The 26,445-nt window shown below is 42.1% G+C and overlaps 4 protein-coding genes across 4 annotated transcripts; 1 reads left to right on the forward strand and 3 right to left on the reverse strand.

The window, feature by feature from the left end:
• Positions 1-250: 250 nt before the first annotated feature.
• On the reverse strand, positions 251-10,429 carry fam193b (family with sequence similarity 193 member B). Its single transcript, XM_041943959.1, has 10 exons — positions 10,170-10,429; positions 8,472-8,750; positions 7,610-7,796; positions 5,415-5,633; positions 4,466-4,877; positions 4,121-4,304; positions 3,753-3,986; positions 995-2,054; positions 827-902; positions 251-696 (listed from the first exon to the last, which is right to left on the reverse strand). The coding sequence occupies exons 1-10, from the start codon at positions 10,326-10,328 to the stop codon at positions 600-602; spliced, it is 2,907 nt and encodes a 968-aa protein (XP_041799893.1). The 5' UTR covers positions 10,329-10,429; the 3' UTR covers positions 251-599.
• A 1,145-nt stretch (positions 10,430-11,574) lies between these two features.
• Positions 11,575-15,050, forward strand: mxd3 (MAX dimerization protein 3). Its single transcript, XM_041944468.1, has 6 exons — positions 11,575-11,711; positions 12,355-12,454; positions 12,603-12,632; positions 12,745-12,859; positions 13,067-13,232; positions 13,708-15,050. The coding sequence occupies exons 1-6, from the start codon at positions 11,642-11,644 to the stop codon at positions 13,824-13,826; spliced, it is 600 nt and encodes a 199-aa protein (XP_041800402.1). The 5' UTR covers positions 11,575-11,641; the 3' UTR covers positions 13,827-15,050.
• A 243-nt stretch (positions 15,051-15,293) lies between these two features.
• On the reverse strand, positions 15,294-19,600 carry prelid1a (PRELI domain containing 1a). The gene is made up of 6 exons (XM_041943974.1): positions 19,500-19,600; positions 18,867-18,987; positions 17,610-17,835; positions 17,399-17,512; positions 16,997-17,075; positions 15,294-16,290 (listed from the first exon to the last, which is right to left on the reverse strand). Exons 2-6 carry the CDS (start codon positions 18,956-18,958, stop codon positions 16,169-16,171), a joined length of 633 nt encoding a protein of 210 aa, XP_041799908.1. The 5' UTR covers positions 18,959-18,987; positions 19,500-19,600; the 3' UTR covers positions 15,294-16,168.
• Positions 19,601-20,510: 910 nt separating this feature from the next.
• On the reverse strand, positions 20,511-25,499 carry npy7r (neuropeptide Y receptor Y7). The gene is made up of 2 exons (XM_041943973.1): positions 25,424-25,499; positions 20,511-22,883 (listed from the first exon to the last, which is right to left on the reverse strand). The coding sequence occupies exon 2, from the start codon at positions 22,844-22,846 to the stop codon at positions 21,731-21,733; it is 1,116 nt and encodes a 371-aa protein (XP_041799907.1). The 5' UTR covers positions 22,847-22,883; positions 25,424-25,499; the 3' UTR covers positions 20,511-21,730.
• Between the last annotated feature and the right edge of the window lie 946 nt (positions 25,500-26,445).

A 26,445-nucleotide genomic window follows, 5' to 3' on the forward strand; every position in this document is an offset into this window, starting at 1 on the left:
CAGTCTGATTGAGTAAAAACAATCTGTTGCTCCCTGCAGAACTGCTGGGTACATACGTTTCTCCATAAAATTAGGTCAGAATGTCTACTTGTTGTCCTTTTTGACACTTGTACAGTATAAGACACGTGCTCTCTAGTGTCTACTGAGACTGTTGTCGTGGGCAGGAAACTAGCAATGCTAAAACGTAAATGGATGATGAGCACCAAATTCAACTGATGGGAATTCATAAGGTTAACAACGTTAAAATGTCTCAGATTTGTGATAAAAACATTTATTTCATGTAAGGTAATCGTTTACATACTACATACGTAAGCACATGGATGCAGTGGATTCAACAGACTTATTTCCATTTTTGCATCTGTCATTTAGAGAACATTGCAATAATAGCAAAGGGTAGAGTTGGCCTTGAGAATGATCCCTGGCTTGTCAGCCACAAGTTATGTTTCAGTCTTCTGAATGGAGAGTATGATTTTGAACAAGGTCCCTTGGCTTAGTAAGGAAGAGAAGAAAACAGGGAATGAGAGAAGGCCTCAGGCCAAATAGGGCTCTACTGAAAGAGTTTGTGGTGTGGAGTTTCTTTTTTCTGGCACTCATCCAAGTTATTGAGCTGCATTGGAAGGAACCTTTTTGAGGCTGAAGTTGGACCAATTCACTGCTACCTTCTGGCGAGTTTGTTTTGCAGAATCAAGGCAAAACCTACAGAAAACAAAGACAGACAAGAGAACAAGAGAAAGTGGACAATGCCCAGTTTTAGCGATGTGAACAATCAATATTATCATATCAATCAATATAACAATTTAGTTTATCCTATCTATTTTGAGCCTACCTTTTGAAGTATTCCACTTCCCGATCAATCTCATCCATTTCTGTTGGATCCACATCTTTAGGGAGAAATACATCATCTAGGGAAAACAATGACGATTCAAACATTAGCTAAAACATTACAAACTAAGAAACTATTAACATTTTGCATATAGAACATAACAGACTGTACCGATAGCACTGCTGGACTTTTCACCCTTGTTCTTGTTCTTCTTATTTTTTCCCTTGGATTGCTGCAGTTGCTGCCCATTTGCTGAAATGCTGGGGTGAGCTTTGCTTTCTGAATCCTGTTCAGACCGACCTCCTCGTGTTTCTGTGTCACCTTTCCCCCTTTGTGTATTTGAGAGGGCACCATTTGCTCCATTTGCTGTATGTTTGGACGATCTGCCCTCCTCAGGTTTCTTAGGCCCATTTCTCTGGTTTTCTGCACAGAGCTGGGGCTGTTTGTTCCCAGCTTTCGAGACATTAGAAGCAATTTCTTTACACTCAATGGTTTTCTGCATTTCATTCCCGGAGGGAGCTTTGGTTGGTTTGATGGAACTTTGCTCTGACACAGATTGCTCCTGTCTCTGCTGCTGCTTTTTATTCTTCTTTGACTTTGCACCACCGTTTCCAGCTGTTGTGTTCTTGGGATCAGGGATGTCCTCCTTCGATTTAGCTGTAGCTTGGGCTGGCACCTGTGGCAAACTGTCAGATCCAGTGGAAGTGCATCTTTCTGGGGACCGAACCCTTATGAGCTTTGAGAGACTGGGGGTAGTGTGCAACCGCTGGATGTCCTTGGACCCAGCAGGTACCCCTGACGCCGTGGTGATGTTATTAGGGGATGACACAGTGGTTGTGTCCTCCCATCCATTAACCAGGTCCAAGTGGCTTTTAAAGGTTCCCAGTGAAAGAGGGGCCAGGTCAAGGTCTATCTGCTGCAGGTCAGAGGAACCATTGAGATGGGACAGTAAATGGTTTCCCTCCAACGTGGCTGCCTTCTTTGGGAAGTCATTGACGTCCAGATTGAGGTCGTACATGCTAAATGAGGCCCGGATTGAGTCTTTGATGGTGTTCTTAATCTCTTCGAGTCGACTGGTGAGGAAACTGTTGACGCGTTCAAGTTCCAGCTGAGGCCAGTCAAGCAACCGACTGGCTTCTGAGCCATCGGGGATGGGCTCGTCAACAGGCTCCGATGCATTGGAGTGGGGGTCACTGCCTGCAGCGCCCATGTTGCCCTGCTGAGCTTTTTCCTGAAACAGACATGGTACAGGCTTGAGCGTGTGAACAGGTACACACACAAAATGCAACACTTGACATAATACATTAGTCAGGCTGTGTTGTGCCACTGACACTTTCTGGATATTGACCAAATTGTATCTATAGCACCAAATATCAAAGCTACTGTGATCAGCCTCCAAATGTCTGATCAGATTTGCATTCTTCAATTAAACTGTGCTCCAAATTTATATATTTCATACAATATTATGCAAGTGACAGTTCACAGATGAATGCCATGCTACACTGGATGGTCCAGATGCATGGAGTTCCAAATGGCCACCCTGTTCCAACAAGACTGCAACTGTCTGCAAGGAGGTGGTGGAGTGATGGTTTGGCCCTGAGGGTGTCAAAATGACCTCGGCAAAATATATGGAGTTCCCTACTGACCATTTCCTGCAAAATTAAGTTTTTTCAATCATGCCTTCCATGATGCAGGACCACATACCACCCTATGCTGCAAAAACCCCACTAACTGCTTGGTTGCTATGGGCATAAAGGGAGAAAAGACATCACAGTGTGGCCACCATCATCCCCTGACCTCGACCCTATTGAGTACCTGGGGAGCATGCTTAAAATGAAGATGTATGAGGGTGGGCGGCAGTATTCCTCCAAACAGCAGTTCTGTAAGTCAACACTGACGTCTTCAAATTAAATAGAGGCAGAAACTGAACATAGATTTACAAGTTCAATGGATGAGAGCTATGCTACAGTGACACATTCATATGTAACTTGATCCGTCAATGTTTATTTAAACTGAATTAATTTTCTGAAAAATGATCTGTTCATCCAACAAACAACAGATTTTAATTTCAAATTCATTATGACCTGTTGAATGTTTTCAAATTGTGCTTAATAATTTGGAACAATGTATTCTGAGTTGTTTTAAAGGTAGTATAAGTTTTTGTCATCATCATCATCAGTAGCTGTGCTTGTAATCATAGCCACATTATAATCGTCATCAACAATTATGTTGACGACTAAGAACGAATTAATTGCTTAGAAAAAACAGCATTAGCATAATCATCTGGAACACAGTTCTGGTTCTAAGTTATACATCTTAAGATTTTCATGACATCAAATCCAGTTTTAATAATTATGGTCTGCATGTTTGAGCAACAGCCATTCATTGAATTTACATGATGCATGATGCCATTCCATTCATGAGGGACTCACAGGACATGACGTATTCATGTAATCCAGCATAAGTTTGTAATTTGATCTCATTGATATCAGCCTCAGTCTTTACTGTGCATTCTCCAAACATCGTATCAGAGCTGTACTAATCTGATGATAATGCAAACCGAATATGTTGAAATTGCAATGATTTTAACTTTAAATCAAAATTTTGCCAATTTTACTCTTTTCGGTAAAGTTCGAGTAGAGGTGCGTATGTTATACAGCATTTACCATTACAGAATGTTGGCATCTTTCATTAGATGAAAAGAAGTGTTAAAAAGAATATGTTGATATATGTTAATACTACATGACATATGTTAATATTACTAAGGAACATATCCAAAAAGTTCTAGTTTAGTAGGCTACGGGGTATCAACATCTTTAAAACAATACCCTGCTGTACACATTACATAATAAATATACAAATTAAAATGAAAAAAAAGATAAATAAATAAAAAGAAGAATCAAACACATTGTATCTAAAGTTACCCCACCTTCTTCTTTTGTTTGTGTCGCGCCCTTTTGGCAGCCTTGGCACTGTTGACGGGTTTGGGCTCAGAACTGTTTATGAAGTCTAGAAGCTCATCTACGTCCCGATTGTCAATGGCACCGGCCACTGTCAGTTCTGAGTCTTGGCGCTGAGGCAGCTCCTCTTTACGCCGGGTGAGACGTGAGCGGAGCTTCTCTCGAATCTCCGCGTAGTTACGGCTTGTTGGTGCAGCTGGAGGCTGTGACCATAAATGTATTAGAATATCTTATCATGATGCCAACATTTGTATAATAGTTCAACAAGTATGTAATATTAAAGGGAATTCTAAATTACTACTTCAAAAGAGGATAGCAACAATATATTTCAAAGTACCGCATTGTGTCCAAAGAACTCGCAGTAGCAGCAGTCGCAGTACTTCCCATCCTTCTGGTTGGTGGACGACGAGGCACAAGAGCTCCTCTCAGAGCTGCTGTCTTCATCCTCCCCCTCCTCCAGCTCAGACGAAGGGTGACACAACGTCCCGTTAGTCATTTTGTGCCCCTTACATGCCTGGTCCCTACAAAAATAAACAAATAAAAGAATAAAAAACTTGATGAATAAATAAACAATAAACATTAAGCATCAGAAGGCATTTGCCTTTCAAATCAATGCAGCTCAAGAAGTGGTTTCTTAATTTCACATATTGAACAAAAGCAAAATTAAAACAGTGGTACTAACCTACAGGCCCCAGCCGTCAGATGGCCGACATTTGAAGTGGCCACTGTTCCCGCACTGTGTCCATTACAAGGGTGGTTACAGCCCATGATAGATGTGCCCAGTTTGTTGTGTTGTGTGTTCACGGCGGGAATGTGGGAGTTTTTGCACGGGCTGGGCTTATGGACAGATGTTGGGCTGTCTGGACTGGGAGAATTGAGTTTGGTTGTAGGGCCGTGGAGGTTTGGTACCAGCGGGGAGAAGGGAGTGTGGGCTGCCACGCCAGGGCCAGACGAAGAGGTCACATGGCTGTGCTGCCCAGAGTTTGGCTTTGGGGGCAGGAGTGAGGAATGCTGGGAAGACAGGCCAGTGGGACTGTTGGGGGGTACCGACAAGTCTGTGTGTTGATGGTGGTCACTGGGGTGGAAGGCTTCACCTGGACAATGAAAAACATGAACAGAAATTACTTGTAGTTCAAAAACACTGAATCTCTTTTCACATAGTGGAATTTCTGATACATAATTCTATACACACACTGCTTTAAATGAGAAGGAACGTAATTGCCACTAATGTCTTATATTAGTCCACTTTTCTGTAGATTAACAAAGTTTACTTTAAATAAAATACAAACATTTGGTGGCCAATTTGGTTTAGTAAGAAAAAGGGTTTTTTTTCTAAAAACAAAGACTTACAATACTTTTAATTTAATGATGCTGTCCATTGTGGTAAGAGAAATCTTAATATGATTTATAAAATTTAAATAACTTTAAATAAATTGTACATAAGTGGGTGGGACTAGACTTGTTACTGAAAATTTGTAGATTTTATTCAGTGTTTTATATCTTATCTCCTATATTCCTAAACACCGTAGATTCAATAGAGATTCGAAACATTCAACTTAGTAAGTGGATTTTATACTGCTGTCAGATTGTATAAAAGGCTGCTGAACCATAAGAGTTAAAGGAAACATTACCTGGTGGCGTAGGTCGACGGCACATGGTCTTGAAGTGCTTGGGAGTGGTCTTACAAAGGTCTGCTGAGGTAGAAAGGGGGTTCCCAGCAGAAGATCCACTGGAATTCTGGGATGACGGGTGACTGTAGGGACAGACTTTGGTGCCCGACGTTTTAGCAGATTTCCCAGGCGCTTCATGAAGTCCTCTTTTCTCATGACAGACCGACCCTGCTGGTACACCTGGAGATGGAGACATTGTTGAATTTTAATTGAACTGTTACAACAAAGGAAAACACTCCTTGTGATTAGAGTCATGCTTTCCACTAACTTTGCCAACATTACAGCTTGCTTGAGGAACAGATCTACACAAAGTAATTTGAATTTTGTTCATTGGTATATTGTGTTAAATGTTTCAAAAGGTGTACAGATTTAGGAGAACAATTTGAAACATTTTCATTTGCGACAACATTACCATAATGTCTCAGGCACTTTGATCAATGCTGTTTACTAAACATTTTCCAGGTGCTGAGATTTTTTGTAATTCAACACACTATTTGGACTGTAGTTTGTTTTGAAAAAATAATTTCCTGCTATTTGGAGGCATGTTTAACTGCCCAATGTCTCACTGCACTGAGAAAGAAACCAGCATTGCAAGACATTTTAGCCCTGAAAGATTAAATCCCTTTTGACATCCAAAATAAAATGTGAAACTAATACTACAACATTTGAGTCATTTAACATGCTCATATCTGTGGCAGAAAAATGACAGTATCTCAGCAAACATCGTATCAGCAAAGGTTCGCTTTCACATTCAATTCTCCTCTTATGATTGTTCTTGCACGTGTAATATGTAAGAATGAGAAGCAATTTACACGTACTAATCTCTTTGTGTCGCCAACGTGTGAACAGATTGTGATGTAACTTAAGTCTCCCACTGTTTATTGTGCCCATAGGATGATGCTCACTCACACCTAGTGTATGAGCAAAACAACAGGCTGCTGACTGTAGTGTCATTAATAATAAGTTTTCTTAAAGTAACACACAGAACCTTTAATTGGCATAGCTTGTATCTGCACAGTTGTAATTCAGCACCATTTTGCCCACCTCTTAACATTTAACATGCGTCCATTCATTGCTTTTCAATTAGAGGAAACTTGTCCTCAAGGTGGTTTGAGTTTATTTACTTTATTAATTCCAACACTGGGTGTGAAACACACACAGGAGCAGTGGGCTGCATTCAAGCGCCTGGCTAGCATATTGGGGGTTAAGTACCTTGCTCAAAGGCACATCAGGGGGTACTCCACCACACCCAAATTTTTTTCTGCCTACTCTCTCTTTATCTTTAAGTGAAGTTCTTCTTCATACTGCGTAATTATATGCATAACAAAATTAACATAAAACACAATTTCACAATTCCATTTAAGGAGGTTTATGCATTATTGCTGAATATTTCAAGAAAGTACCACAATGCATGTGAGAGATTACTTTTCACCACCTCTATGAAAGACATGTGACACAAACAGTGGCCCTGTTCACTGTTTCATTATATTGTAAAGCTGCAAGTCCAAGCATGCAATAAATTCTTAGTAGTCTAATGCAACAGTCTTAACTTTCTGCAGCCTTGAAGATTTTGGTAGATTTGATTATTATGGTGGAATAATCTAACCTAGTACATGTAAATTTTGCCAGAATAATTCTGGACGTTTAGGCATACAAGTGCCTCTGACTGTCCCAATTTTTGTCACAATCCATGGGGTTTTCTACTTAATATTTCATAAACAATGACCAAAGTCACATTCTCTGATTTCGTAAATCAGCTTCATTAAAATCCTGTTATTTTGAATATCTCCATCATCTGAGTGCACTGGATAGTTTTGACAACAAGCTTATCTTAAAACATTATTCTACCTTCCATAATGCTGAGCTCTAAGGACCTCAGAAAGTAGAGCATTGGAAGTTTCTACAAGATGCCTCTTTGTTCTTCTAAAACATAGTAGACTAACAAAAGAACAAAGTGGCTAAAAATGTATCATACCTTTATTGCTAAGTAAGTAAGCTAACAAGGCAGCCATCTAGCTGTGATTCTGACCCAAATTTGTGTCAACTTCACAAAACTGAAACTCACAACAGCCTGAAATTTAGGTTTGTGATGATTTTAGTGATTACTTTCACTGTCATCAAATGTTTTCTGCAGCTGTTGCCCTGTGATGACAGACCTTGTTGTGAGTGTGAAGAAGTGTTGTGGCTGCAGTGTTCCCCTCCGTTGGTGTGGGCAGAGTTCCAGAGACCTGACAGTTTGTGGGCTGACAGGAAGGAACTTGGGTCCCAATCCACAGTACTTTGCTCCGGGTAACCGTTCCCACAGCTCTGGGACTTACAGGAGGAAGAGTGTGACAATGGTACCTGGATTAAAAAGCAAAACAACAAAACCCAGTTGGTTAATCACAGGGCTGTCTGCATAGATTTACATTTTGGCAACAGTGGCACCACGTAACAACCAATATCAGCTTGTAACGCATTAAAGTATGTGTGACAAGTCAAGCAAAAACATCTTAAAATGTATTAGTCAAACTTCAGCAAACAAGACAAACAAACAACCCCACCCCAACACTGCACTGGACTGTTCAGCAACCCCTCTCCTCTGTTGCTTTTTCACTTTTTTAACATTTACAAGTTTTAGACAAATATCAACAAAACATCTTGTCTGAACACCAAGTTCATTTATAGTCAAGCGTAGGCATTATAATAAATTTGCATTCCATGTAAAGTATTTAGGTCAAAACAACCAAGTAAGAAAAGGTGACTGATGCTGCCTTACAAATGCCACAGGACACAAATACAAAATAAGTTACTTCTGAAGAGACAAAACGTAGACTACGCATTCGAACTTATTAAATCCAGGGTGACATTTAGACAGATTTATATAATGAGTAAGGTCATGCAAATGCAATGCTCTGTCGGATGACTAGAGATGAGATTATAGTGAACAGAAACAAACACAGTTTAACCAAAAAGCAGTATAAGGAAGTCGTGAAAAGGATCAAGACATATGACCTAAATCAGTCCCCTTTTATTTACCGGCGTTGGCTGTTCCTGGGTGCTCCGCCTCTCCTCCTCTTCCACACTCTTGCAGCAGCTCTGACAGATCCACAGAGGCACCTCTCCCAGCAGGGACTGAGACAGCGAGGGCACTGCATCAGCCAGCTTACGCCCTGGCGCCTCCCGCAATAAGGCCTGGGAGAGCGCAGGTACGGCATCAGCCAGCTTGGTCCCATGGCCCCCAGGGAGTCCGTTTACGGAGCTTGCTCCCCAGTCCTTAAATTCGCGGTGGCACAGGAGGCAGCAGGTGTGCATAGGCTAGGCAGAGAAAGAGAGAATGAAGAGGTCATGTATTGGCCAGTGATTACCAGTCAAACTGTGATCAGTGACACAATTTTGTTAAACTCTAGAGAAAAAAAAAAACAGAAAAGGGCCAGGTCAGATCAAACCAATGATTTTAGTACTAAAAATGATACGTGTGTTCACAATCAGTAGGTTGCCAGTTTATTAAGTACACCTGGCTACAATGAATGCAGTATAATACAAATGTGATGCAAAACTTCCCCCTAATAAATAAGTTGGAACACCTCTCTAAAACAGTCTCACCAAAACTGAACACTACAACATTCACAAAGGTTGGTTTATTGCAGGGCAGTTAGATGATATTCGTTTTACCTTAATGTGCCAAAAAATAAAACTGGCTTAGCTAGAGAGATAGGTGTTTCTCAGTGTTTTCTGAATACAGCATAGCTATGTTTCAGAAATAAACAGGTTATTCACTATTACAAACGCCCAAGACAATTCTGCCATAAATGAAATATTTCCACTTATTTTTGCAATTATAGTTATGAGACGCGTCTAGACGTGCGTCTTGCACATGTGGTATAAAGTGTAATAAGTCAATGAGCGCAGCAGTCGGGCGGGTGATGAGGCTCGGAGGTCAGATGTGAGGTTAGCTGGCTGCTGAGGCGACACTGGTCTGTACAGTGGTTACTTTAAACTTAGATAGCTAACGCTACTCACTCCGATTTAGCTCGGCACCATTGGCTGATACCTTCATGCATTGAAACTTTTTTCCACAAACGTCAGCTCCTGTCACACTCGGATAGAAGAGTGTGCTACAGTGATAAGGATAAATATCATACTAGAGTCAAATAAACAACTCAAACCTGGTCTGAGATTTACCTACCCTAACTGTAAACCCGTTATCTCTTTCAGCTAACTGGCTAATTAGCTAGTAGCTGGCTAGCCACGGCTGGCTGAGTGGTTCCTGTAGATGGGTTCAAGTGTAGGCAGCAAGCACGTTTGCAGCACGCTAGGTGGAGATGGTAGCCCGGCTAGCCTTCTAGCTAAGGTTAGCTGGGCGGATGAAGAGTTGTAAACGCTGGAAATGGGACGACCTGTCTGAGGCACAATGTCACCTGTCCGGCAGAGGAGATGGGCTGCAATGCTAGCCACCCTGCCTTAAAGCCGCCTGTTCTGCTCGCTAAGTTGAGCGTATTATTTATTTAATTACATATCAAACGACGTGAGAGCTCTACATCCACTACTACTACTACATAACGATTAAAATAGCTTTCAACCACCCAGCGGATGCATATAACTTCACCTCTGCAGGATCTGGCTACAAAAAATAAAAGCACAATGGAGGATGCTTGGATTACCAGAGAGGTGCTAGCTGAGAGGCTAGCTAGCCTATTTTAAAAACAGCGATTGGCTTGCTGCTAGCTAACCTACCTGGTTCGCCCTGGTAGTGGCCAGCCTATCCAGCCCAGCATCTCCGCCGCCACCGCCAGCTGCATCGCCGGGAGAGACTGGGCTCTTCGGTACGTTCTGCTGTCCAGGCACAAGCTCCTTCTGGGCGACCCCTTGTTGCTTGCTTTTCTTCCTTGCCATTACAGCGGTGCTTATAATACGCTTTGGCCAAGTTTGCACCAGTTTCGATAATTTTGAGAGCACACTTTCGTTTCTTCTCGGACCTCAAAATGTTCTCTATCTCCTCCAGTCAAGACAACAGTCAATATGGCGGAGGACTGGCACACTCAGGAGTTCATAGGTTAAAGATACTGCTGGCAAAGAGGCTTCACTCCGTTGCGGAGAATACAACTGAAACCTGATTCCGGCAGTGAAGCCAGACAGCGCCATATTTAATAGGGGCAAGCCTCTCCTCCCACTTTCTTCTGTGTATGAAAAGACAATTAAAAACGAGTCATCCTCCTTATTGTAGCTATTCAAACGATTGTTTCAGCGAGGATATTTACTGAGCATATCATTTATATTCGCTATAAACGTTTATATCTGTAATATAGTCGTCATACTTTATATGTACCGTCTACTGAAACTTTATACAGTAGATACAGTCTAGGTCAAAAAAGATATTTTCCAGAAAGTAAATGATTGAAGAGGGCTGGAGTTGAGGTACAAATGAATGTTTTTTCAGACAAGTAGTAGTAGTAAGATAAAAAATGAGTATAACAATAGAACATATGCAACAATACAATTAGTTGAAATGAATTGTAATGTAGTTTTAATTTGCCATACGATAGGGCAAATATTGATAATGTCAGCATCGTTGATCACTAATATAAGAGATGTTTGAAAAATAAAGGTGATGTGAGACGGGAGGGGAAGGGGGCTTGACAATGACGTTTTACGTCCCCTGTCGATGCCTTAAAATGCTTTCGGAAATTTTGCCATCACAGCTAAACGCACCATAACGACCCACTACCGGCCCATTATAACATGAGAGGTAAAGAGAATCTTTCATTGACATTATGTTTGCGTTAATGGTGTTTATGATATTGTGCTTGATAAAAACGTTTTTATTTAGCATTATTATAGTTTTACACTAATAGTAGGCTACTGGGACATGTACTCGAACTGTCTGAACTTTAGGGGTAATGGTCACACTTATTTATTTTTTCAATATTTCAACCATATGAGTACTTTTTTCTTTTAATAAAAATAAACCAAGAGAGGCCAGTACTTTCTTTTTTGTAATCGTATCAGACAAACGTGCTGTCCAACAGATCGTATTTATGTCAGTTTACGAATGTCCGAGCTTACGTGGAACACATGAAGGCAGCGCCAGTGTTTGACTTGTGCGGATTGGGGACGTAGCACAGACACAGCTTCAGCTACTTCAGGGTCCTGACGCTTACACCGCAGTAGGTTTGACCCGCGGTTGTTTGTTTTTGACAAAAACAATAATGGAAGGACACGTTTGCAACATCCAGGTGCTTCTCCGGGCAGCTGAGTTTCTGGAGAGAAGAGAGCGAGGTGAGTCTATTGTGGACAACTGTCACCCCGTCGGGGAGGAAGTTGGTTATTGTTAAAACAACAAAATGCACAATGAAGCGACTGCAAGTATGCGTGCAAAACGCAACAACGAGGCATAATACAGGCAAATTGTTCGAGAAACCATCGAGATTCTCGCTAGAAGGTTATTTTGGGCGATCTTCCCCGTTTGACTCAGTGACCTACATATCGGTCGCATCATTGTACTCAAAGGCGCCAATCTGGTCCAGTTTGAAAATGAACCCGAGCGGGGCTGGGCGCTCACCACGGCGAATGAAAGTGAGGCAGAGAAAAGCGACGCGAGGGGTTTAATGCGTCGTTTACACACTGCCATCAGTGAATTTGAGTGTTTCTTCAGAGAGGCTGCAGATGCGGGTTTACTGCAGTGAATAGCAGGTGAGGGATGGCGCCAAAACCAAAAACAGAGCGTCCAGCTGATGGTGCCGATGACAGCACGCCACCGTTTTTTTGTCCTTTTTTCACAGTGTAGCGAGGAAGCGATGCTGATAGGTGTTAATTTGCAGCACACGGCTTCACTTTGTGTCATTAATGGCAGAACTCTGCATTCAGCGCTGAGCTTCAGGCTGTTTTGTAACACAGCTGTGATGTGTTTTTCCCTGCACAGAGGCAGAGCACGGATACGCCTCGGTCCTGCCTCTCAGTCCGGATCCCTCTGACAAGAGGAGCAAACAGAAGAGCAAGAAGATATCTGCTGGTGGCAATAGGTGAACGCATTACATAACAGATAACTGTCAGGAGGGTGTGGCTGTGACTTTCAGCTCTGATAAAGCGTCCTGTTCGACGTGAATGCCTCACGAGCTGCCATTGTCATGAATGCAGAGCTGAACGAGCTGTCTCTTTCTGTCACTGCAGGTCAGTTCACAACGAGCTGGAGAAAAACAGGTAATAGTTTGTCACAGTAAAGGTCATACTGTCTAAATGCATTTTTTATTTATGTTGTGGGGGGGGGGGTGAGCAGCAAATAAATGTCTTTGCTTGTGCTTGTGCTCTGTAGGCGAGCTCAGCTGAGGCACTGCCTGGAGCAGCTCAAGAAGCAGGTCCCTCTGTCATCTGACTCCATGAGGAACACCACCCTCAACCTGCTGAGACGGGCCCAGCTTCACATAAAGGTAGACTCCGCTCACGCCAGCATTGGACTGGTAGAAGGGCTGGTGAAGTTAAATGAACTTGCGTGTCGTTTGCCCCCACGCCACTGAGTCCACAGCATCCTCTCCTCTTAAACGACGCCGTCCTGCTGCTGTGCATGTGCCAGCAGCGCTCGTCCGGTGTTGGCAGCATCTCAAGGTTCCCTTCTCTGTGTCTCCTCTGCTTTCCAGAAGCTGCAGGAGCAGGACGAGCGCGCGGAGCAGCTGAAGGGCCGCCTGCGCTGGGAGCAGAGGGAGCTGCGGGTTCGGCTGGAGCAGCTGCAGAGAGGCTCAGAGAGGATGAGGAACGACAGCCAGGGGTCCACCATGTCATCCGAGAGGTCCGACTCCGACAGAGGTGGGTCAGACCATCCTAATTCTGATCTTAATGGGAACTGGAACAAAAGATGTGTCTCCCAATGATGTGTAGTTGACACGTTTTTGATAATCAGACATTAGTGTAGTCTGCTCATTAATAGGAGTTTATGATGGCTACATTTTACTGATTATTTTCTGAGTTGCATGATTTGGGCAATAATTCAACATTACAGTCAATCATTTTGTGGCTGTGTGATTAGATTTTGTCACCACTGTACAAAATTCTGAGAGAGATGAACATCAGACGTTAACAAAATGAGTCGCTTTGCACCTCTGTTGCATTGATTAGTAGTGGAACGCAGTTAATCTCACTGAATGTTCATTTGTTTATTCTGTTATACATCTGCCATAATGTGAGAAACATCTTCATGAGAAAAGCCCTTGTTTGTAAGTTCATTGTGACAAGTGAGCGTATCTCCTCCTGCTCATGCACTGAATCTTTGGTTACCTTGCAGAGGACGTGGAGATCGATGTGGAGAGTATCGTGTTTGACTGTGTGGACTCTGACGGACTGAGCATTACACACACTGATGCAGACCACTGTTACTCCAGCATGGACAAGGCCTGGCTATGACAGCAGCAAAAGCTGCGGTAACGCATTTGCTGTCACCAGGTGGACGGGAAGAGGAGAAAACATTCCAAAAAACAAGCAAGCGGAGGACGAGGCTGTATGGAGGAAAGTTGTTACTGTACAACTGAACACGTTTTTTGTAAAAAAAAAAAAAAAACTTTTGACACCCTCTTTTCCAAATATGTCAGACTACAAGCTAAACGATAATATTATGAATGAGCTGTGTCCATTTGCACTGAATAGCAGTTAAAATCACTGGGCTGGAATGGATGTAACATCACGCATACATATTCTCTGGCATCAACCATGAATGGCGTTTCTGTCCAAAGCCATGAGGTGTCCGTCACTTCCACCGATTCAAACTGTTCAGAAACATTCATCTTTCAGGGCTTTTTAAAAATCCAAATAAGGGCTTTTTATTCAAACTCTTAACTTATTCTTTTCTACAGTATGTCTATACTGGAGTCTGCCTTAAAATCAGATTTGGTTTTATATTCCGTAGATTTTCTTTAGCACTAAGTTCAGTTTCAATAACGGCATGTGTAGCATGCACTTATTATTATTTTGTATTTTTGTCCTACTATGTACGTTTATTCAGACATTTTGAATTTTTTTTTCTTCTGTTGCACAACACGTCCACACATTGCACTTGTTTTGTCTCTAAAAGACTTCGAAATGAATACCGTGAACAGACATTAACTGGTCATATTTGCACATTTATATCTGGCAGTTAAGTAACTGTGCCAAATATACATTTGGTCTGTTTGTGCACAATTCAGTCTGTAATTAAGTGCAAGAATTTTGATGCTTGTATTAGAGAGGAATTGTGAGAACATATGGAGAGAGGTTTAATGACAGTTTAATTCACTGCTAATGTTAACTGGTATGATTTCTTAGAAGTGTTTATCACAGCTGTACACTTCATTGCTTCTATGTTTGTCAATATAAATCTTAATTATGCATGCAACAAATTCACCAGTCAGGCAAGTAATATCTACTTGTAGTAATTATGCAATATATGCTGTATTACAGGTATGTATCATATTCATTGCTATATATTTAAAACTGAAGGTGCTTTTTTTTTTTTACCCTTCTTTTATATATGCAAGATGCCTTATTATCTTTTAATATTACGTATGCATTCATCTGTCTCTCCGCCCAGTAATATTATGTAGCATTTTTGTACTGGTGTAAGCTTTTTTATTGAATAAATATTTTCTATATTTATATGCCGATTCTGATTGTTTTTCTAATAATTTTTAGAGGTTACGTAGTAACTGACAGGGTTAGGGTTAGAAAAAAGAAAGAATACAGTGAAGTCTTAAAATTAAACAATTTGGTTTTGCAGAAATGTCTTTTTTAAAATCATCTTGTGACCCCTCAGATTTGATCTGTAACCACTTGTGGGTGTCCGGTTCCACAGGTAGCTATACAGAGATACCACTTACCATTTAAAAACATCACAACATACCAGCTAAAAAGAAACTGTCCATTTATTGACAAGCTGATGTTTGATTCATACAGTAAGCACATTGTTGTATGGACTGTATCATCTGACCTAAGCTGAATGTACAACACAAGGTGTCATTATTACCTTTGTACACACACTTTACATTTTGGCAAAGATACTGATATCCATTGCAACGAGATCTTGATCAATACCAAGAGTGCTAAGTGACTATTTCTTATCAAGCTATGACTGCCAACAACATGGACCCTTCTCCTTCACTTAATGAACTTCAACTTGAAGCAATCAGTCTTGGTAGGATGATTAAGGTGTGGTTACAACTGAACTTAAGGATAACATCATAGCAACAAAACAAAAGTAAATCATACAAATTAATATGAGTTGATCAGATATTCTGCGGTATGCTAATCTAAGCTTCTGAACAAGAAGCGGTAAATAATACAAAGTTATTACAAAATAACACGACATTATCAAAGGAACAGAGTAAAGCGCAGGCGTTGGTGGGCACAGAGGGTGAGCAAAGGTCTGAGGGATAGTATCAAGGCTGGCAAAGTGTTACGATCATTTTATGGCACACAGAGCCATTCTCAGCCATTCCTTTCTAAGATCTCTGAGTGCGGTTAATACTGTGATGATCTGGTACCAAAAGAACAGTTAATTCAGCGGGACACAAACAGGGAGGCTGGAACAGGCTCTTGAAACCAGCTCAGGCCTTTCATGGTCCACCCACCATTTCAGCTGGATGCTTCCTCACAGAGGTGTCTACCCATGACCGGGATCAGTTTGTCTTACCCCGGCTGAATCATGAGGGAAGGGGGTGAAGACAAATCTGTCCCAGCACCAGTGCCAAAAGAACCAATGACGTACAGTACATGTCTCACACATATTGCTTCTTCTGGGCGTGTGAGGCGAGGTCTTTGGCTTTCTCCTTAGCTGCCAGTGCTGTCTCTCTTGCTCGCTCTGTAGCAGTTTCTGCTAAGGTTCTTGATGGAGTTTCACCTACAAAAGGCCATAACATATTGATTATAATATCAGTTGAATATCTCCATACTCCTGTAGTTCTACAAAAGCTATGCTACCCCTCTAAAGTTGTGAAATCCTGTGAATTACACTATAAACACAATATAGCCTTGTGTGACTCAACAGGGATCTCTTTTCAGAAATTATGACCCTGTTCCTGATACTGTAAGATAATCCACAGACCTCGTTGTGTTTCATATCAGAGCTACTTTCTCCCCACCGAACTGCACCCGCCAACCTCATCACTGCGCAGAATGAAGGGCGCATCTACTCGTGGAGGAGTGGCTCGTGCTTGCGACAGCGCAGGGTGGAAACATTAATGGTGTCCTCCTCAGCTGATCTGTAACGTTAGCTACGGGTAGAGGAGTAGGTGCACACTCTTTCTGCGCAGTGATACGGCTGGCAGGTGTAGTTCAGTAGAGAGAAAACAGTTCTTACATGAAACTCCCTCACAACAAGATCTGTGGATTATCTTCAGGAACAGCATCATGGTTTCTGGAAAGAGATGTTGCTGTAAAGGTTTTCAAACTTACTGTTTTGAGCTACATAAACCACTGTAATGTGGTTCTATTATATTTGAGCAAAGGCAAACAACAATGCATGTCATTTGAGAGCGAAGCACTCCCACTCTGCAGGTCGTATAATGCAATAAGAAACACTGACATCACCATGATTGACAGGTTACCTTGCATTCTGGCCAGCACATACTCAAAGCCTTTCATGGTCTTTGTCACACTTGTCTTGAACCTTGCAAGACCAAACTCCTGGAAGAGAAGACACAAAGTCAACCAAGACAGCAAAAAAACACTTAGGCAAAGAATAATGTGTCAACAATCTATAAATCACATCACTGCATATTTACAAACAGATTCCCAGACCTTGACAACAATAAAACACAGATCGGATTCTGTCATAAATCATTCAGCAACCCAAGCCTTGGCAGCGACCTCTGCTCAGCTGTTGCATCTTAACACTGTATATTATGTTACTAATTACAGTACGACAGATAGGCGGGTGAGTCTCTCTTTCAGATGCCCACTTTCCCTGAGCGATTACGTACTGTGTTGCTCCACTTTACTCTACTGACCTGAATAGCTCTAGTGAGCCCGTAGACATTGGAAGAGATCCAAGCTTCTCTTTTAATCTCTGTCCAGATGCCATTCTCAGGGTTAATTCGGTACTCACACCTCTCTTCAACGGACTGCGACCGGGAGGGAAAAAAAGACAAGCAAAAGCATCATGAGCAAGTGTTTTCTTTGCGCAACGGTGAGTGTCTATAGAAGAAAACACTGCAGTACCATGAGGCGAGCGTGGCTGATGTTCCATGTGAGTGTGGTCATGGTCCTTTTCTGAGGGTCCACGATAGAGTCCTCGATGATGTATGCAGAGCTGGCCATGTGCTTTGGAAGGTACCGCTCCATCCAGCGAGGCGCACGGCTAGTTTTGGTCAACAGACGTCTGGAAATGAGGCAGTTGGATGGAGTAACCTCCCGGAAAATGATGTCCTCAGTTAAAACATGGTTACTGTGGGAAAGAAGGGAAAGCTATGGATCAAGTCAAAAAAACAAAACAAAAAAACTGCATCGAGCTGAAACAAATGATCATATTCACATCTTCAGATGGATTTTTTGATTTTCCAATTACGTAAAACAGCAAACAATACATACTTACATATGAGAAACTGACAAGAATAATTTGATTCTTCAGCTAAAGCTGCAACAACTATTTTCATGATTGATTAATCGGAACCAGATTAACGCCATTAATCAATTAACTTAACTTTAAAAAGTCAAAATATTACCAATCCCAAGATGACTTATTTAAATTGATGTTTTTGTCTGACCTGAAGTCCAAAACCTAAAGGTCTGAAATTATCACGTCATATATCATATCATATATCTACTATATCACCAAGAAATCACATCAACTATTACTATTACTATTAAGATGACAAACTGGGGCTAGTGGATTTCCTGCATTTTTCCTTACAAAAAGACCAATAAATTAGAGTTGACTACAAATTTTCCCACATTTATATTATGTACCAAATCACAGCTGTCTGGAGAAACTATCCAACCTCAGTGCTCAAAGATGCATTGTGACCCTTTACTTGAGTAAAAGTAGCAACATTATGAAAGTGCTTCATCACACAAGTCCAAAAGCATCAGAATCAAAATGTACTTGAAGATTTAAAAGTAAAATGACTCATTGGATAACAGAATGACACGATCAGAGTATTATATCATACATTATGTTATATTTGATCAACTAACCATATGGTCACTATGTAAAAGTGCAAACCTTAAAGTAATTGGTAACTCGCTGCTCAATAAAAAGTACTGTAATGAAACTGCTGAAATAAAACACATATACCTCAACACTGTATCTAAGTGCTCTGCTTGAGTAAATGCACTTAAGTGACTTTCCACCACTGTTTAACCTTCTCACTTGGCAAATATTGAGGCTCAATCCAAACTAGTTATGCAATGCAATTTGGATAAAGACGTTAATGCAAGGACCAGGGGCGACACTATCCAGACTTCCACCATGCTCACCTGTAAGGGTTGGGGTAACGTTGCCAGAAAGCAATACAGACTTGGTCCCAGGTGCTTTTGAGCAAACCTGCGCAGCAGAAGTACTTCACCATTGTTCCGTGCGTGTACTCTGACAATAACCCTGCGGACACACAGAACAAACACAAAGGTTTAGTTTGCTAGGGTTTACATTATGCAACTCGCTTTCAAATGATTATGCAGAGCAACGTGGGGAAAAAAGGATTTAGGTTTGTGTAAATGTTAAATACTAACGTTACATCAAAGATGAGTCATAATCGTTAGCAGAGACACATTTTCCTGAACTTTCCAGCTAAATGCTACATGACAGCAGCCATTCAGATAAAAACATACAATTGGCTCACACGTACCAAACATAGTCTTGCTGTACGGCTAACAATCAATGTGGCTAACATTATGGGCACAGACTGGCGAATACTTAAATAGCGCGTGACTAACATCAGATATAAGGCTACCGTCACATTTGTCACGTCCGCACTGCTTAGCTTCCGCGTTAGCCTGAGCTAACCTAGCATAAAGCTTACCCGATGAATCAAGAGTATGACCCAAAAATGTCTTCGACCTACAACCAAAAGCCGAATTAGTTATCTAGTTTCAGAGGGCAAATACGGTTACCTGTACGGCGACAACATTCAAAAGATGAGTATTTGCATTGTGTACTCCTGTCAAGATGAACTGCGGCCACCTACTGCTCATGTCAAACGTGAGGAGGAAGGTCAAACAGCGACGACACATCCGGTAGGTGGTGCAAATGCGATGTCCACTCTGAACACTAGAGGGCAGCAGGTGAACGCGCAAAACGCCACAAGGTTCATTTGCAAAAACAGATGTTTTTACATTTTTTTTAATGTATTCCCTAAATCGTGTTTTTTCTGCATTCCAGGAAATATTAGATGTTGGATTGTTGTGATAAGATACATATTTTTTTTCCGAATAATGCGTTTACTTTTGTAATTTATTTGCAATTTATTATGATCATTTTTCCTGAATTATGTTTTTTTTTTTCATGCACTCATGGGATGGCGTTGCTTGATTCCTTTTGAGAACGCCATTTGTCTGTTTTTGCAAATGAACTCTTCCAAGTGTGAATTTTGATAAGAAATGTGCAAATCAAATGTCACGTAATGTTGTCCAAACAACTGAAAGTGGCTTCTGTGAGGTTCCTTGAAAACCTATAATCTGTCTTCAACTCAAAGGTAAAAAGAAAGTATTATTATGATAAGGATTTAGCACACTATACTGGAGGACAGATAATCTTTTCTGCATACTAAAATCATCCCTAAAAACACCTCTAGTCCGCAGTAAAATCTTCACGCATCAGCTCTAACGCTCAGTGGATCTAATGCCTCAGGTCTAAGCTCAGTGTTTGTCTGCTGGTAGTCCTGATAGAGGCTTAGAGCTTCTATAATAATCTACAGCACATAAATGAATATAGGCTAAGCCACGAAATCAGTAATGTGGGTGTTAAGAACCAGCAATAAGAACCTAGTACATATTTCCTCTGCTGTAAAATGAATCACACTGCGTAGGCCACTTGTTCATTAAATGCTTTATTGGATGGTATTTGGACCCACTGTTTGTTTTTCTTTCTTTTTGGTCAAAATGATGTCTGAAAGTGTATGTGTAGGACTTTGATTAACCTCAGTTGTATGCACACACAAAAATGCATTGCTTCTATTTCCCTTTAAATAGACTGTCTTCTCGTTTATTAATGGACTTTTCAGCTGTCTGGGAGTTAAAGTTTCTTTCCTGTATTACCTTATGTACAGAGGGTACATGCAGCACGGCACAGACTGCTACTCCCAAAGGTTTTAAGTGGTCAATGCATTTTGTAATATGCCATTATTTTCAGTTCAACACCCAGACAGGATCTGACAGGCATTTACCTGACTCCCATCTCACTTCAATCCACTTATCCAAGCCAGGGGTCTGTTTATTTGATGTGGAGGCACAAAACAATGTACACTGGGGGCTCAACAGGTGTGCCCAGAGGCCCTGTTGTTAGTTAATGCTCATCTGTTCGCTATTAAAAGACCATAAGCAAAGGACACTTCAGCAGCTGAGTGCAGAACTGCATGTTTTCACTTCTTCCAAATCCTCTTTTTACATCCTCAAAGCAGCTGCCATTCTGTTACGAAGAACTTGTTGCTCTTGCTTCACACAGACCAGCGGTTTTCAATCCCATTCCTTTAGACATGGGGGCTTACTGGTCCACGTAATCAGCACCGGCTAGTTGCCAGGTGAACACAATTAATTTCCTGGTTGGACAGAAAATCGGCGTTAGCCTCCTCTGGATTCCTTGGACAAGGGTTGAACGTTACTGGAATCAATTCAAAACGCTGCATCTGGATTAATCAAGTGGAAATCATCCAAATGATTCGAACAACTAACAAGTAGAAAAACCAGAGCAAAAGGAAACTTGTTCTCACAGTCACAAACGATCACCTCCTTCCCTTTCAGTAAGTATGAATACACTGACAGCCCCAAATATGCGATGTATGCAGTGGAGTGCATAATTAATTGGACATTACTGACCAACAAGAGTTCTGCATTTACAGGAAACACATTGTACGTTACACAGTTAATTAACAGACTAATAAACATCTTAAACACATACTTGAATGGGTTTGACAAACGTATTTTCACTAGTACCATTCACATAGGAAAGAAAAGCCTTACATAAATCCATTTACATACAAAGCTTTGAGCCCCCTCCAGTGATACAGATACTTAAGATGAGACCATTCAAGTCACAGGGATGCTTCTGAACCACAGTCACCACACAAGCCAGAAGTGCGTTCAGCGTGCTCGGTCATATCCTACAGGCTGCTGTAACTGTGTTAATCTCATACAGCAGTCGGAGGGTGACCGCCATTACGACCGTTCAGAGTCAGCCTTCTTATGGAGCGTGTCCTGAACGAGCCCTCGGGGTGGAAAGAGTCTGGCTTATCCTCGCAGCGGAAGACCATGAGGAAGCCGTTCCTGTAGTTTTTGTTCATCCACCCATACAGGAGAGGGTTGGCGAAAGTCGAGCACATAGCTACGATATGGAACACGGTGTATATCAGCTTGTACTCCTTCAGCCTGAGCGCCAGGTCCAGATCGCTGGCCAGCTGAATCACATGGAATGGCAGCCAGCAGATAGCAAACACCACCACCACCAGCGCCAGCATCTTGGTGGTGTTTTTTCGGCGGTTGATGCTGTCGTTGCGGCTGGACGGGCTGACGTGATTCTTCAGTTTGACCCAGATGCAGATATAAGCGTAACTGATGATGGCTAAAGGAATGATGTACTGTAGGAGCAACATTGACAGGCTGTAGATGACTCCGTCCCTGCTGGTCCCGTGGGGCCAGTTCTCAGAGCAGACAGCGATACGCAGGTTGATGGAGGGGATCTCTTCATGCCTGTACTCTCTGAAGATGGCCAGGGGTGCTGCCAGGACAGCAGACATAGTCCAGGTGACCGCCATGATGAGGAAGCTGGAATGCCACGTGAGGCGCCGACCAAGGTGGAAGATGATGCAGCGGTAACGCTCCAGGGCGATCACAGTTAGGGTCAGGATGGAGACGTGCACACTCAGGGCCTGGGCAAAGGGCACCATGTGGCACAACACGGCCCCAAACTTCCACTCATCTAGCAGAGTGTAAACCAAGGTGAAGGGCAAGCAGAGAGTGTCCACCAGGAGGTCAGCCAGGGCCAGGTTCGCTATGAAGAAGTTGGTCACCGTTCGCATGTTTCTGTAGCGAATAATCATGTAGATGACAAGAGAGTTCCCCAGTAGCCCCAGCAGAATGATCAGGGAATAAGCTGTGATCAGGGTGATCTGGACGCCAAGGTGTTTGGTGACGTCAGTGTGGAAACCGGGCGGATATGAGCCCATGCTGTCGTTGAGCAGAATCCAGGGATTGGCTTCACCAGCCTCCCCTTCGCTTGTGCTGTTGGATGTGTCAGGTGGGCTCATTTTATCGGAAGATGCCAGATCGACGCTGTGCCGACACCTGAGGAGAGAAAACACGGAGAATAAAATCATGTTCTGACAAAAGCCAGGCAGCACGCAGCTATTAAAAGAAAACAACAAAAGTAGTCGTTGTGAAAAATATGGGCTTGAGGTATTAATTCAATTTAATTCATCCAATTTAGAATTCCCAGCATCTGCATTTCCTGTCACTGCCAGCTCCACTGTGGTATACACATGATGTTAGCAGTCACCTGTGCTGTATGGCCCCCCGACAGGTGTCCCAGATGACCAGTATGAGTGTCTAATGCAGTGACAAGAACACAATCCCTCACCGGCTTCCCACTGCCAAAGCCTGCCACTTGAACGTGTGACCAAGCCAAAGGTACCGCTGGTGGGACTTGAACCCTGGGTCTCTTTGGTGGTGGTTTAGTATTTTGACCCCTACAATACCTCCTGGCCCATTCTTTCCCTCTCTGTATGCAATAAAGCAATAGGTGCATCCTGCCATTCAAAGAAATTATCTATAGACAACACGTTTGGAAGTGGCATTACTTGCGGTGGATGGAAAAACATCTATTTTCTTCCTTCTCAGCATAGAATGAACAGAGAGGTGACTAAATCCAACTTCTACTGAAATCTGACGAAACAGAACTGATACGCAATATGTCACGATTCTATTCATGTCACTTGGAAAGGGTAGTCTGCATTGTAAATGTCATACTGTTATTAAAGCTATTTAGTGTTTAACTTGAGAGAATGAACAGGGCAATTTAGAAGATAAGACAATTCTCTAATGAATGCAGTCTAATTACTAGAACAATTACCCAAGATTGCAATGAGAAAGTGGGTGTTTCGTGCTAAGAAAATGAAAAACTGATTTCAGTAACAGATGATAATAGATAGAAACTCAGCTATATTGGAAATGTCTTCGCCCATCGTACGAGTATTTGTTTGGCTACAGCATGCAAAAAACAGGAACACCTGTGCCGTTGTAAAGGCTAAAGGAAAACGACGGCGGAAGCAATGTGATCAACAGGAGTCAGCCGGTTCAAAGCTGCATCATTAGAGCCGCAGACTGCTTCCATTTACAGTCTGCAACTCATAAAGGGAATATTGTGTGGTATGCATAAATTCTGCCTGTGAGATGGTCCATGCTGCACAAAAAAATCCTCCCTTTTCATGATACGGTAGTTCATTATCTTGTCATTTCTGTCAATTTACCTGAGAGCCGGAGAGCTTCTGCTGAAAAAAGAGAGAACATTTTGTCATGGCATGTTTAAGAACCACTGTCAATGTTTGACTCTTACATAAGTCTCTGCATCCTTGTTAAGCAGATTAATGCTAATTGCATTAAGTGACATTAGACTAAAACTGAGAGTAAAAACTGGACTCTTGTGTGTGCTCACAGGCCTGAATGGTGGCTTCATGGAAGTTTGCTTTATGGAATTACTCAGACAAGCAGGACACCATTCAGTGAGAGGTCATCTCTTTGGTGACAGACACTCTTTGGCAGCTCTGGGGATCCTGCAGCCTATTTCTTTCTTTCTTTCTTTCTTTTTTTTTGACAGGCCATTGCACGGACTATAGTTCACTGACGTCTTTGTTTTTTTTATTTTTTACAATTGAATATTTTATTCTGAAAAATACAGAATAAAGGTTATTTTATCGCATTATTGTGTTCATGTATTCTCATCTTTTATCTGCATGCTACATAAAACATATTGTCCTTTCTGCAACTGACTTCAAGCAACAAAATGTCTAGACAAGTATGCATACTGTATGTGTGTGCGTGCGCGCAGCAAACCTCAGTTGCTGAAGATTTGAGTAAACAGCATAAAACAGCAGGTGTGAGATCTATAGGAGAGGAAAGGATCGATGATTTGGGACTGGCGACGGGTGAAATTGACAGCTACAGTGTGGCACTGGCCATAAGCCAAAAGGCATGTACAGCCTGCCTGTACCCTCTGTCACCAGAGCAGCCGGCCACACAGGAGCACTAGGGATCAATCAAGCAGCCTGCGGGCGACATGTGCACTTTACAAAGCATCAGTTATTTGTCAAAGCAGCCTTTTCTGATCAGCGATGGAAATCCTTGACTTGAGGCGAGCTTGTGCCACTGAGGGATCTGCTAACGCACACCTGCTGGAGCAAACTGCCACAATACAACCGGATTCCAGCGAAGACCTCGCAATGCTGTCAAAATATTACGAGACGCCTAATTCCCAATCAAATGTGCATTGATGCTTCGCTCGTGCGTAATTTGTCGCCGTTTGTCGAACTTGCTGAATGGTGCGCATTCACATATCTCCAGGAGAGCTCTCAAAGCTGATTCAGCCGAGCAGACAGGTGCAAAACGTTTGCCTCTAACACAAATAATCCCATTTGCTCCGTAATTTCGGACACTTGTTCATCTTCCTTTTCAAATGCTCCTCTCATATCCAAATTACGCACATATAATAGTTACAGTACAACTGAAAGTTACGCACTGAAAGATGAAGGATGAACATTTTTCACAAAAAATAGCCTTGCAATATTAATTTAAAGTCAAAATGAACGCCACACACATATTATTAGACTCACCTTCTCCCTTATATCTCCTTTTGGAAGCGAGTCTTCACCCGAGAGTGGCGTGGAACAAGGGGGGAAAATCCCGAAGCTCCTCCCAAGCTGTAGCGACTCTGGTGCGCATCTTCTGGCTCGACTGCGCGGGTCTACAGGATCGAGCGTGAGCGTCCTCATCAGTGCCAGGGACTGTCACCGGAGACCTGCGCATGGATTGAGCTTTGCAGATGACACTTTCTGTGCGAGGCATCTATGTTGTCTCATTTCCACTGCATTAGAAAGCAGCGAAATGTAATTCGATATCACAGAATGCTCTTTAAAGTTTCAATGCAGACTTTCATCTCAATGTATTATTCCGTTTTATTTCCAGGCAGGCTTCCCACTGTCATGCGAATTCCGCTTATACAGTCTTGAATGAACTTTGGAACAATACAGGACCGTAAAGTAAATCCTCATATATTGCTTTATGTGAGGCTCTACATCAATGTCTCAACTGATCTGATTTCAGCAATCAAATGAGCAACATTAACGCTGAACTGTGACACAACTTCATATTGCTGTGCAACAAGCCAGCGTTGGTTGACTGCCTGGAACAAATCTGGCTGATTCCCTGGGAGGACAAACAGGACACATGCCTCTTACAGCCTGTTTCTGTGAGCTCCCATGACCTTGTAAAACACATTAAAGTTCTTGGTGAATGGATCTTTATTTTGCATGTGGAGGTGTGCAAGGACAGTTTTGGATGGCAAATGACTAGAAAAAAATGTTAATCAATGTTTTAGCATTCAGAGTGTGTCTCTGACCTTAATGATTTCAGTTCTCAGCGGTTTGGCCAAATTGCCATGTGCCTGGAGCTACTGTCCTTCACTTGAAGTTGCAAAGCTTGGAGAGGTTTGTGAAAAGACAGCTGGATTGTCATCACAACATTTTTCAAAGATGATCCGGATGTTGCATAGCATAAGAAAATCCCAGTGAAACACAAAACTTAGCACAAAGCATTCTCAGCAAATCTAGAAAAGGTTTAAGCAAAAGATGCTTGG

The sequence above is a fragment of the Chelmon rostratus genome, chromosome 9 (genome assembly GCF_017976325.1).
Source record: "Chelmon rostratus isolate fCheRos1 chromosome 9, fCheRos1.pri, whole genome shotgun sequence".
In the NCBI taxonomy this organism is placed as follows: domain Eukaryota; kingdom Metazoa; phylum Chordata; class Actinopteri; order Chaetodontiformes; family Chaetodontidae; genus Chelmon; species Chelmon rostratus.